This window comes from Callithrix jacchus, chromosome 1 (genome assembly GCF_049354715.1).
Source record: "Callithrix jacchus isolate 240 chromosome 1, calJac240_pri, whole genome shotgun sequence".
NCBI lineage: Eukaryota > Metazoa > Chordata > Mammalia > Primates > Cebidae > Callithrix > Callithrix jacchus.
In genome coordinates, this window is record NC_133502.1 from 113,029,301 (window position 1) to 113,043,596 (window position 14,296).

Here is a 14,296-nt window from a genome sequence, read left to right on the forward strand (position 1 = left end):
GAGACTCTATCTCTACTAAAAATAAAATAAGTTTCTGTATCCTAACATTTTTCAGTTAACATTACTCCACGAACAATTTCTAACATCTTTAAATATTATTCAAAAACATAATTTTAACTGCTCTATGGTATTACATAATTTATTTATAAATAATTATATTTATTATAGCTTAAATAAATTATAATTTCTTCATGTAAATCTTATTTATTTAACAAGTTCCTTCCAGTTGAATATTACTTTTGATTTCAAATATTAGAAATAGCATAATAGTGAAGATCCTTATCTTTATCTTGTTCTTATTTCCTTAGGATAAATCTTTAGAAGTAAAATTCCAAATCAAATGATAATTAGGATTGTTTTTTTTTTTTGAGATGGAGTCTTGCTCTGTCACCCACACTGGAGTGCAGTGTCGAGTTCTCGGCTCAGTGCAACCTCTGCCTCCTGGGTTAAACGATTCTCCTGCCTCAGCCTCCCAAGTGGCTGGTATAGCAAGCAGTCAACACCACACCCAGCTAAATTTTGTATTTTTAGTTGTGATGAGGTTTTGCCATGTTGGCTAGGCTTGTCTCGAACTCCTAGCCTCAGGTGATCCACCCCCCTTGGCTTCCCAAAGTGCTGGGATTACAGGTGTGAGCCACTTCGCCCAGCCTGATAATTAGTTCTAAAGCTCCCAGCACACAGCACCAAGTTCCTCTTCAGAAAGAGCAGGTCTTTCTGTATTCTCTTAAGCAGTACAGTGATTCACAGATTTCCCTGAATCTTCAAAAATACTAAGTATTAAGAAGCACTGGGTTTTTGTTTTGTTTGTTGAGACAGGGTAGTGTCTTGCTCTGTCATGCAAGCTGTAGTGAATGGCCTGATGTTGGCTCATTGCAACCTCCACCTCCTGGGCTCAAGCAATCCTCCCACCTCATCTCTGGAGTAGCTGGGACTATGGGCATGCACCACCACACCCAGCTAATTTTTTCGTAGGGATAAAGTTTCACCACATTGGCCAAGCTGGTCTCAAACTCCTAGGCTCAGTGACTCACCCACCTCAGCCTCTCGAAGTGTTGGGATTACAGGTATGAGCCACCATGCCCAGCTGAAGCTCTGGGTTTTATTTATTTATTTTTTTGTAGAGACAGGGTTTCACTATATTGTCCAGGCTGGTCTCAAATTCCTGGGCTCACGCGATCCTTATACCTCAGCTTCCCAAATTGCTGGGATAACAGGGGTCAGCCACTGTGCCAAGCCTTAATTTTACTTTCTACAATCATGCATGACTTAACAACAGAGATATGTTTTGAGAAATGCATCACTAGGTGATTGAGTCATTGTTGTGTGAACCTCATAGAGTGTACTTACACATACTTAGAATGTATATCCTACTACACACCTATGCTACATGGCATAGCCTATCACTCCCAGGCTACCAACATGTACAGCACATTACTGTACTGAATACTATAGGCAATTGTAACACAATGGTTAAGTATTTGTGTTTCTGAATATAGAAAAGGTACAGTAAAAATACAGAAGTATAATTTTACAGGACCATTGTCATACACACAATCTGTCACTGACCAAAACATCACTACACAGGGCATGAGTGTACTTGTGAACTGGGACAAATAGCTAAATCTCACTCTAGCCAATATCTCTTGGCTCTCAATGTAAATGACATCACCTATATGAGAGACTTTTCTTAATGCTCAAATCAGATTTATGTACTATCCAAAGGTTATTTAAGTGAATAATAGCAACTGTAAATTAGCATCTGTAGATTCTTTTGCACTTAAAAACTTTTAAAATCCCTAGCTTTCTGCCTGTATGTGTCTGTCTATATGTGTTTTAAGACTCAGTATACAGGCCAGGTGTGGTGGCTCATAAATTAGCCCAGGAGGTGGAGGCTGCAATGAGCCAACATCAGGCCATTCACTACAGCTTGCATGACAGAGCAAGACACTACCCTGTCTCAACAAACAAAACAAAAACCCAGTGCTTCTTAATACTTAGTTCTGTATACTAGATTCTTTTGCACTCAGAAACTTTTAAAATCCCTAGCTTCCTGCCTATATGTCTGTCTATATGTGTTTTAAGATTCAGTATACAGACCAGGTGTGGTGGCTCATAGCTGTAACCTCAGCACTTTGGGAGGAAAATCTTTTGAGGCAAGTAGTTCAAGAACCACCTAGGCAACACAGAGAAACCTTGTCTCTACTAAAAATTAAAATAAAAAATTAGGGCCGGGCATGGTGGCTCACATCTGTAATCCCAGCACTTTGGGAGGCTGAGGTGGGCAGATCACAAGGGAGGTCAAGAGATGGAGACCATCCTGCCAACATGGTGAAACCCCGTCTCTATTAAGAAAAAAAAAATTAGCCTGGCGAGGTGGCTCACAGCAGTAAGACCCACCTACTCAGAAGGCTGGACAGGACTACTTGAGCCCATGAGTTCCAGTTTACAGTGAGCTATTAGAGCACCACTGTGCTCTAGTTTAAGTGACAGATGGAGACCCTGTCTTACCAAAAATAAATAAATAACCAGTATTTTCTTTTTTCTGAAATGGAATTTCACTGTTGCCCAGGCTGGAGTACGGTGGCACAATCTCTGCTCACTGCAGCCTCCTCCTCCCAGGTTCAAGTGATTCTCTTGCCTCAGCCTCCCAAGTAGCTGAGATTACAGCCACCACACCTGGTAAATTTTTTTGTATTTTTAATAGAGACAGAGTTTTGCCATGTTGGTCAGGCTGGTCTTGAACTCCTGACCTCAAGTGATCTGCCCACCTCAGCCTCCCAAGTGCTGGGATATAGGTGTAAGCCACCGCACCTGGCCCGTACAGTATTTTCTTTTCTGTTATTTGTATACAGGGTTTTGCTATGCTTCCCAACCTGGAGTGTAGTGGCTATTAACAGGTGCGATGATTGGGCACTACAGTCTCAAACTTCTGGACTCATGTGATCTTCCTGCCTTGGCCTCCCAAGGAGCTGGACCACAGGCCTAAGTCAACATGCCTGACTTAGGATCAGTATTTTCAGTGACCCATTGGCTCTTGAAAAGTTGGTGTTTTTTTCGTTATCATCTTCAAAAAAATTTTTTTAAAGCATATGCTGACAGGCCTTTCCCAAAAGGACTCCCCCAGAATTCAATTTAGATATTATTATATATTCCCACTTAAAAACTATTTTTTATTCAAATTCATTACATCCTTTTCATCCCTTATGTAATATTTCTCTCTCAACCCTTTTATAAGTTCAAGGTGAGGTCAATGTTGTTTATCACTGCTAAAGGTAGAGACCTTTAAAATTGTTGTCTTGCAAAGATACCAAATATGTAATCTCACTACTTTTACATGTAAACTTCTTGTATTAGCAGGTTTTTGGCACTACTGAAATAAAACAGGTATTAATGCTTTTAACAATGATCTATTAAAGGACAGTAAGCCTCAGATCTGAGGGACGATAAATAACTTCATTTCAGGAGAAAATTATTATCAAAAGGCCTAGCCATCATGCTTACAAGAGTTTGACTCAATCAAGTAAAATATAGTGATTAATAAAATGTGTCTGTGATCTATAATGTCTATGTTCCAACTGACTAACTCAATTGGTTTGTTTCTAAATATATTTTAAAATATAAAAAGGTATCTGCGGCCAGGCGCAGTGGCTCAAGCCTGTAATCCCAGCACTTTGGGAGGCTGAGGCGGGTGGATCACGAGGTCAAGAGATCGAGACCATCCTGGCCAACATGGTGAAACCCCATCTCTACTAAAAATACAAAAAATTAGCTGGGCATGGTGGCGCGTGCCTGTAATCCCGGCTACTCGGGAGGCTGAGGCAGGAGAATTGCCTGAACCCAGGAGGCGGAGGTTGCGGTGAGCCAAGATCGTGCAATTGCACTCTAGCCTGGGTAACAAGAGCGAAACTCCGTCTAAAAAAAAAAAAAAAAAAGGTATCTGCACATCCAAGAAGGCATTTAGTTTAGCTCAAGTAGGATGCTTGATATATTCAACATGGCATTAACAGTTAACCCAAAATAATCAGTGTTTTCTATCATTTTGGCTGGAATTGGGAAAGGCTGTCATGGGCTTTTGCAGGACAAACACTCCTGAGATTCTCTCATTTTAATCCTGCTGCCAAAATTATACCAAACAGAAATAGCTATAAGGAAAACGTAAACGTTCTGATGCTATCAGCGGTTGAAAATATGCAAGAGTGAACCCCATAAAATAAATTCTAAACCTGATGTAAATTTTCTTTCAGGAGCCCAAACGTTTGTTTTCTTTCAAGGCTATGTCATCCATTTATTTTCCCCTCACGTCACCGGAATTTGTTGGTTCCATCTCTATAGAAACCATTCAGAAAGATGATAACGTGAAGTCTACCACCCACATGTGCACAGCCCTCCCTATCAGTGCTGGTGGGGTGCAGTATCATTCTCTGGTTTAGATCAGCTTTCAGAGAATAAAAAGAAACAGTGTTTAAAATGCACCCAAAAAGCGAATGAAAAGTACAGGATGTCGTCTCCTTCTCAAAACACTGGCTGCTCCTACAGTAAATTAACATCTGTCCATAGCCAGAAAGCAATATGGTGAATATTGTGTACAGCCACCAAGAGCAAGGGCTACTGGCCAGTATTCAGATGGCTGGAACGTTGCAGACCATTCATGTACTTTTGAGGCTTTTCTTAAGGGGGAAGAGAAACAGGCCATTTTCTTTTCAAATCAACCTCGGAGTTTACCATTAAAATTTTTACCAATACCACAGTGAAAAAGAAGCCTTCATCAATGCAAATGCATTGACATACACTACAGAGAAACTAGTTCTTTGATTTTCCTGTCCCCTTGTTAATAAAGAAGCGGAGCATATTGAAACTAAGAGTTATGCGCAGGAACAGCAATATAGGAGTGATTGTACTGAGAGATCCAGCTCCTTTAATGATATGATGAAAATAACTGCATCTAGGACAAAGCACGTGCATGCACCAGGACTGCATTTGCAATGATGGAAAAGCAAAGATGCAAAGTGTTGACCAAATTATTAACACTCGTTGATTGGGAGCATGTACTTGGATATTTCAATGCAACTTATGATTTCCCATTTAGGGAAGTCTTTTTTTTTCTTTTTTTTTTTTTGAGATGGAGTTTCGCTCTTGTTACCCAGGCTGCAGTGCAATGGCGCGATCGTGGCTCACCGCAGCCTCCGCCTCCTGGGTTCAGGCAATTCTCCTGCCTCAGTCTCCCGAGTAGCTGGGATTACAGGCACGCGCCACCGTGCCCAGCTAATTTTTTGTAGTTTTAGTAGAGATGGGGTTTCACCATGTTGGCCAGGGTGGTCTCGATCTCTTGACCTCGTGATTCACCCGCCTCGGCCTCCCAAAGTGCTGGGATTACAGGCTTGAGCCACCACGCCCGGCTTATTTCATCATTTAAAATAAAATTTCAGGCTGGGTGCGGTGGCTCATGCCTGTAATCCCAGCACTTTGGGAGGCCAAGGAGGGTGGATCACGAGGTCAAGAGATTGAGACCACCCTGGTCAACATGGTGAAACCCCGTCTCTACTAAAAATACAAAAAATTAGCTGGGCACGGTGGCACGTGCCTGTAATCCCAGCTACTGGGGAGGCTGAGGCAGGAGAATTGCCTGAACCCAGGAGGCAGAGGTTACAGTGAGCCGAGATCGCGCCATTGCACTCCAGCCTGGGTAACAAGAGCGAAACTCCATCTCAAAAAATAAATAAATAAAATAAAATAAAATTTCAACTCAAAGTGTCTAGTGTATAAAATGGCACCAATCCAAAAAGATGGGAAAGAAGAGCCCATCGTTCCTCCTCTAGTTAGACATTATTTCCCAATGAACAGAAGAGGCAGATGTCCTGAACTGCCCTCAGACACTTTTGGAACCATGGCTTCTGCCTGTCAAGGGAGGTCCAAGGTGTTTTCTTGTTAGGTATTGAAATGTAAACCTCTATTTGCTTCTTTTTTTTTTTTCTCTCTCTCTCTCTTTTTTTTTTTTATAAAGGAAAGAAGTTTAATTGACTCAATTCCACATGTCTGGGGAAGCCTCAGGAAACTTATATTCATGGTGGAAAGCAAAGGGGAAGCAAAGCACCTTCTTCACTAGGTAGCAGGAGGGAGAATGCCCACAGAAGAAACTACCAAACACATAAAACCATCAGATCGGCTAAGTACAGTGGCTCATGCCTGTATTCCCAGCACTTTGGGAGGCCGAGGCAGGCAGATCATAAGGTCAGGAGTTCAAGACCAGCCTGGCGAACATGTCGAAAACCCATCTCAACTAAAAATACAAAACTTAGCTGCGAGTGCTGATGCATGTCTGTAATCCCAACTACTTGGGAGGCTGATGCAGGAGAATTACTTGAACCTGGGAGGCAGAGGTTACAGTGAGCTGAGATCACACCACTGCACTCCATTCTGGGTGACAGAGTGAGGCTGAATCCTGAGTAGATGGGACTACAGGCAAGTGCCACCACATCTGGCTAATTTTTGTATTTTTAGTAAGGACGGTGTTTCACCATATTGGCCAGGCTGGTCTTGAACTCCCGACCTCGTGCTCCACCTGCCTTGGACTCCCAAAGTACTGGGATTACAGGTCTAAGCCACCATGCCTGGTCTGTTCTGCTATTCTTAAAACTGCACATAAACATTACACATGTGTGTGTTATTATATATACCCGGGTGTGGTGGTTCACACCTGTAATCCCAACACTTTGGGAGACTGTGGGAAAATCACTTGAGCCCAAGAGTTCAAGACCAGCCAGGGCGATATAGCAAGATCTCATCTCTACAAAAATAAAAATAAAAAGAACTTTAAAGGATATATTATATATTTCATAGCGGGGTACAATGACTTACACCTGTAATCCCAGAACTTTGGGAGGCCAAGACAGGCGGATCACTTGAGGCCAGGAGTTCAAGACCAGCCTGGCCAACATGGTGAAACCCTGTCTCTACTAAAAATACAAAAGCTAGATGGGAGTGGTGGTGCACACCTGTAATCCTAGCTACTAGGGAAGCTGAGGCATGAGAATCACTTGAGCCTGGGAGGTGAAGGTTGCAGTGAGCCAAGATCACAGCATTGCACTCCAGCCTGGGCAACAGAAGGAAACTATCTCAAAAAAAAGAAAAAAGAGGATATATTATATATTTCAAATATTATGTATCAGATATCTATTTCAAGTATTAGATATTGAATATATATTTCAAATTTTCTTAACACTTATAAAAAGAAACTCTGGCTTGAAGCAGCTTAGGTTTTCAGCAGACTCGTTGGTTTTAGAGCCTGGCCTTGCAGATTACACTGCTACTACTACAAACCTCTTCCTCCATGAGAAAAAAAATACACAAAAAAAGAAGTGAGCTCTGGATGTAGATCTGCCTGATGATGCATGGACAGAGGTATTGGACACAGGTCTGAGGATGGCAGGCATTCCATTTCTCTCATCTGCTCATTCTTCAAGCCTCAGCTTCCCGACCTGAGGACAAACCCAGGACTCCTCTCGTTCTCCTCAAGCCACGCCCTTCCACGCTTTCTTTTCTGTGGTGTCCCTTCAGTCTAGAATCTTCTCCACCTAGCATGATCTTGCTCCTCAGCTGACATTCTTTTGAAATTTCATTCTTCAGTCTTCCCAGGCAGCTGTGGTCTTTGCCATTTTTTCTTTCTATTTTTTTTTTTTTTGAGACGGAGTCTCGCTCAGTCACTCAGGCTGGAATGCAGTGGTGCTATCTCCACTCACTGCAATGTCTACCTCCCAGATTCAAGCCGATTCTCTCTTTTTCTTTCTTTGAGACAAAGTTTCACTCTTGTTGCCCAGGCTGGAGTGTAATGGTGCCATCTGGGATCACTGCTATCTCCGCCTCCCAGGTTCAAGGGTTTCTCCTGCCTCAGCCTCCCGATTAGCTGGGATTACAGGCATGTGCCACCACGCCTGGCTAATTTTGTATTTTTAGTAGAGACAGGGTTTCCACATGTTGGTCAGGCTGGTCTCAAACTCGTGACCTCAGGTGATCAGCCCGCCTTGGCCTCCCTAAATGCTGAGATTACAGGCGTAAGCCATCACACCTGGCCCATTTGGTTCTTTACATCATACAGCAAACAGCAACGGAAAATAATGAAATAGCATGGAAGTGGACTAGAAGTATTTTCTCAAATGCAGGAGAAATGTTTTCTGTGTTATTCTGTCAGTGAGGGCGGGAGTGGGCAGGAGAAGCAGACATGCATGGACAGACACACACATGCACACACACACACAGACACACACACACACCTACAAGTAGGAGTGACTTGCCTAACTGTTGAGGTGAGACTGGAATAAGTAACTGATCACGCATCGTTCAGGCCTTTCTCATCTTTTCTAGATGAGCCTGTCTACAGAATGCACATGTTCTCTTTCTCTATAAAGTGCCAGCAATAAAGCTTATGTTATGATCTCCAACACATGTCTGTCAGTCAGTTGTGAATAAAAAATTTGGGGGTGGGAGGGTAAGGGAACACGATTATCCATTCCCCTTAAAAATCCTAACAGAAAGGCCGGGTGCTGCGGCTCACATCTGTAATTCCAGCACTTTGGGAGGCTGAAGCAGGCAGATCACCTGAGATCAGGAGTTCAAGACCAGCCTGGCCAACATGGGGAAACCCTGTCTCTACTAAAAATACAAAAATTAGCAGGGCATGGTGGCAGGCACCTATATCCCAGCTACTCAGGAGGCTGAGGCAGGAGAATTGCTTGAACTCGGGAGGGAGAGGTTGCAGTGAGCTGAGATCATGCCACTGCACTCTAGCCTGGCGACAGAGCAAGACTCCATTTAGGTGGGGTGGTCAGGGGAAATCCTAACAGAAGACAGCAGACCAAGATTCTCTCCCAGACTCCCCCACTGACTCACTGAGTTAGCTCCAAAGTAGCCTAAGTCCCATGGTCTCCAAGGAGAGTAAAACCTACCCGCAGGTTTCACATCTTACTCAAATACAGCACAGAAATTAAGTTGGAGAAGAGAAAGAGATGACCAGGTCCCCAATTTAGCATCCTAACACATGTTATGGGACTGGAAGTGGGAAGAAACCTCTAGTTTCTCAACATTTGTGCAAGAACATTTCCCAATCCAGAGAAATCTGTTAGGTTCCTGGAGCTTGGAGACAGCACTGGGGAGTGGGTGCCGTGTGGAGGTTCTGAGAGTGCATGGGGACAGGTGGAGGATGGAGAGAATTACACAAATCACAGTAGCCCTGTTCTTGAACTGAGAAATACATTACCATCCTGAGTTCTCCAGTAAGTTCCGCAAAATCGTCTGTGGCACTGAGCAGTTATAATAGCCCATGCCAATATATGATCTCCAGATCTGGTTTTTGCTTGAAATGGCATGCAGAGTTGCAAGGATTTCATTTTCACCTGATTGTGGGAAAGAAAGAAATGTTACAGAGAGAAGATATCTCAGAAAGGAGCTCTAATTACAGTTTAAAATCCCCATTTTGTTTGAACATTTATGAGAGAATAACCATATGGAAAGATAAGGGTCATCCATCCAGCCAACACTAGTACTGTATGTGACATCTCAAAAAACAAAAATCCCCAAACAACTCTAAATTTCTCCTCAAGGTTTGCCCCTCATCATTGTTTTAACTCTTCCTTATTCGGTTCTGTTTGCCAGAATTGCCCATTTTAATACATGCCTCATTCCAGGTTTTTTCTACTCCCTTTCTTTTTCTGCTGTATATAGCTAAATAAAAATTCTGTCTTACTGCCAGTGAAATACTGTATTTTTCTTTGGCTAGAGTCACAGAACTAAAAAAAACAAAACAAAAAAACCATACTGTGTTTTACCTTCTAAACTGCCTTACACTCTCCAGAAGTAGGCGCGGCCTCAGTCGAATTAACACACAATCTACATTTTTCTCTAAAATTGTTCTACTCAGTTGCACATTCTTCCTTTCTGTCACTGAAAGGGCAACTTATAAAAACCCCATCACCCAACAGTAGAAAATGTCAGTTGTGCCGGGCATGGTGGTTCATGCCTGTCATTCCAGCAGTTTGGGTGGCCAAGGCAGATTGATCACCTGAGGTCAAGAGTTCAAGACCAACCTGACCAACATGGAGTAACCCCCATGTCTACTTAAAATACAAAAATTAGCTGAGTGTGATGGCACAGGCCTGTAATCCCAGCTTCTCAAGAGGCTAAGGCAGGATAATCTCTTGAAGCCGGGAGGCAGAAGTTGTAGTGAGCCAAGATCACACTATTGCACTCCAGCCTGGGCAACAAGAACAAAACTCTGTTTGAAAAAAAAGAAAAGAAAAGAAAAAAGAAAATATCAATTGTAATAGAAGACTCTCATGCAGGGCTGAGCACAGTGGCTCACACCTCTAACCCCAGCACTTTGAGAGCCCAAGGTGGGCAGATTGCTTGAGTTCAGGAGTTCAAGACCAGCCTAGGCAACATGGTGAAACCCAGTCTCTACCAAAAATACGAAAAATTAGCCATGTATGGTGGTTTGCACCCGTGGTCCTGCATACTTGGGAGGCTGAGGTGAGAGAATCACATGAGCCTGGGGGGTGAGCTAAGATGGCACCACTGCACTCAAACCTGGATAACAGAGTGAGACCCCCATCTCAAAATACACACACACACACACACACACACACACACACACCCCTTCATGCAGTTTCTACCAGCATTCTCATTAATTAAGAAGTATAAGCGTACTTGGATGCAGGTGGTACCCTTTTTCGGGTCATTCATATAATAAAATAATAACAGCATTTGACATTTATTGAATATTTTTCTTCCAGGAATTGTACCATATGCTTTTTGTGCAGCCTAGGACACTGAGGATTGAACATAAGTCACTTGGCTGAGGTCACATGACTTTAAATTAAAGGATTACTAATCCAGTCACTTCCCAAATAATCTTCTTAGGGGCAGAATGATTCAGATGCCCAGTAGGAGGAAAGATTAATTAGCAGTGCCTTGTAGGCGAGTCCAACTTCAATTATGATCCTGTGCAGGGAGTGCAGGTCCCTGTCCTGCATTATACCATGTGGACAAAAGGTCCAGCTCTCAAATGACAACGGTCTGTGAAGGGCTTTGTCTGCCGAACTGAGTTTAGCCTTTGGAAATCAAACTGGAGAATATGATTCTTTTTACAATATAGAAAGATAATTCTACTGATAGTGTGGAAAGGTCACTGAGGGGAGACCCTGGCTTCAGGGAGATACAGTAAGAGGCCAGCACTATAGTCCAGGAGGGAGATGGGTAAGGAGTGTTACAAGTTAAATCATGTTCCTAAAAATGATACTTTGAAATCCTAACCCCTGGTACCTCTGAATATAACCTTATTTGAAAATAGGGTCTCCACTGATGTAATCAAGTTAAAATGAGATCATGCTGGATTAGGGTCAGCCCTAATCCAATGACTGCTGTCCTTATAAGAAGAGGAAAATTGGGACACACAGAAACACACGCAAGAAGAATCCATATGATGATGGCAACAGAGACTGCAGCGATGCATCCACAGGCCAAGGAGTGCCATGGACTGCCAGCAACCCCCAGAAGTTAGGAGAGAGGCAGGGAACTGATCTTCCTTCAGAGCTTCCAGAGAGGAGCCAACTTTGTCAACATCTTGATTTCTGACTACGGAACTGGTAGTCAACAGGTTGCTGTTTTTGGCACCACCAATTTTCCAGCCCAAAGGTTTGCACTGATTGCTCTCTCACTCACTCGGTCTGACATGGGAAAGGAAAGCCATCTAGTTTGTGGTACTATATTACATGGCAGCTGTAGGAAACGAATAAAGAAACTATATCAGCCATTTTTAGGAGATATGGTAATACTCTTGGGCCCAGTTGGCCAGTTAAAAAAGGCTCAGGTTGGCCAGGCACGCTGAATCACACCTGTAATTCCAGCACTGAGGGAGGTCAAGGCGAGAGGATCACTTGAGGTCAAGGAGTTCAAGACCAGCCTGACAACATGGTGAAACATTATCTCGACTAAAAACACAAAAATTAGCCAGGTGTGGTGGTGTGTGCCTGTAATCTCAGCGACTTGGGAGGCTGAGGCAGCAGAATTGCTTGAACCCCGGAGGCGGAGGTTGCAGTGAGCCGAGATCGTGCCACTGCACTCCAGCAAGATCACGCCACTAAACTCCAGCCTGGGCGACAGAGCAAGATACTGTCTCCAAAAAGAAAATAAATAAATAGAAGTTAAGATTCTACTAGTGGAAGTAATCAACCCCAACAGTAGCATTCTCTTTACTAATCAACATTATCCACTGGCTTGAGAGAGCTGGTGCTACAGTTCTGGGATGTGTCGGAAGTGTGTGCAGAGGGGTGCAGCAGCTTCCCCCACAGTCCCTCAGAGTGATGTGGCCAGAGGTCAAACCAGAACCACCAACTATCCAATCCAAAGGTTTCCACTGATCGCTCTCTCACTCACACGGCCTGGCATGGGAAAGGAAAGCAGTACCGTCTTGCAGCCAAGTTGTTCCACAAGCAGCATGTCTGAGAGAACCAACTCAGTGGCTGACTTTTAACTGGCTCCATGCCTGGGGAAAAGTAATATAATAGTAATTGAAATAATTAGAAATAGTTAAATGGACATTGTGGACATTGGTGGGAGCCAAAGGGATTATTTAAACAAATAGTCTTCATAGTGAGTGAAACTGCTAACATAATTTTTTCAGTGCAGAACTCTCCTTCCTCATACCCTGGCCCCAGGAGACAAAACAGGATTAGAGAGATAGGAATTTGGCTATTGTGCCAAGAGCCACAATTACAGTCCCTCAGTAGGTCAAGTTTTCTGAAAAAAGCACTTCAAGGACTCAGAGGGAGGTAACAGAAGCCCTGGAGCTCGGGGCTGGAGGCTGAGAAGAATCTCGAACTAAACCAAACTCCAGATCTCTTCCGTCTGAGAACATATGATGCCGGCCCTCCAGCGAAAATCTGCTGCTCTTGCCCCATATGGAGGTGCTCAAATGTGTTTTGATTTTGCTTGGAGACTTTTGGAAGGTCTCTTTACTATGGTTTTATTTTCCACTCCTCTGATAGTGGCCCTAGCTGTTATGTTAATTCCCACTGGTAAGGAAATGTAGGGTTAAAGTTTCATGGGTCTGCAGCTGAGGCTACCTCTTGGGAAGGAGTAGACAGGCTCTCACCCAAAGAAGGGGGAGGCTAAAATCCCAGGAAGCGGGTGGGGCATCACCCTAATCCTGACAATTAGCTCCAGGAGACCAGTCAAGAAGCTTAATTCAATCCTGCCTACAGAAGGAGCAGGATTGAAAAAAAAGAATAAAAAAATAAAAAGAAGCCCAATTGAATGGGAGTATTGCAAAAAATAAAAATGGTAGTTTATTTTTTCACTTGACAGAAGAAGGAACACAAGAACCAAGATGGCGCCTGCTGCTGTGTTTCAAGATTGACCACTTTTATGCCTCTGGGTCTTCATAATTAATCACATTGTTCTTCATTTATACTAATTGGCCTTTTAAAAATTTCAAGTGTTTTATTCAAATGTGAAAATCATCAGTGCTTCCAAGGGGGATGGTGATGTGTGGAGTCCCTAAATTCTCAGGTAGAAGAGAGATTTGAATTTTCCTTTCACAAGAAAACCCATTCTCTCATACCTCTCTTCTGCACAGCTGTCCAGGAGGTAATAGGTAAGGGTCAAGCCCTGTTGTGAGAGAGTCCTGACTACAGCCCAGTTCCCATCTCCCTCCCTTCTGTCACCTCCTGCCACTCAGGCCCTGGTCCCACCCTGTCCCATGTCCTCAACAGTAAGGAAGAGAAGACACCACATCAGACCAGCCAGGAACTCACTGGCCCAATCCGCATCAGTTCGGGGTCTCCAGATACAAATCGGCATCCTTCAGAGCAGCTGCTGATGTCTTACACACTTGAATCAAATGCCTGAAAATTTTAAAAGGCAAACTAGCTTAAATAAAGAACGAAATATTAATTATAGGTAAGACTCGGAAGCATGAAAACTGTCAAACATGAGACAAAGAAGTTTCTAAGTCGACAAATATATACTCTAGTCTATTCTATAGGACCAGCCGAACTTCTCAAGCACCTGTGTACTCTGTCCCTATCCATCTTGGGGCCAATATGAATTTTCCTGGATTGGTTCTCATGATAGCCTAGTTGTTATGCCTAATTTTACCTACTGTTGAGAACAAAGTGAGTTAATAGAATGAGCTGTCCCCTATACAACAAGTTAATGGACACTTTTGAGCCATTAAGGGTATATCCTAGTCGTGCTTCTTTCCTGTTCACTCATCCATCACCCAACACTACAAAACTTCCCAACACAA

General features: G+C 43.2%; 1 protein-coding gene across 1 annotated transcript in view; it reads right to left on the reverse strand.

Annotated features, from left to right (window-relative positions):
* GLDC (glycine decarboxylase) overlaps nucleotides 1–14,296 on the reverse strand; it is a 135,543-nt gene that overhangs the window by 101,710 nt on the left and 19,537 nt on the right. Inside the window, exon 3 of the mRNA XM_035305377.3 lies at nucleotides 9,251–9,386. Coding sequence (XP_035161268.1) covers nucleotides 9,251–9,386 — 136 coding nt within the window. The remainder of the gene's footprint in view (nucleotides 1–9,250; nucleotides 9,387–14,296) is intronic.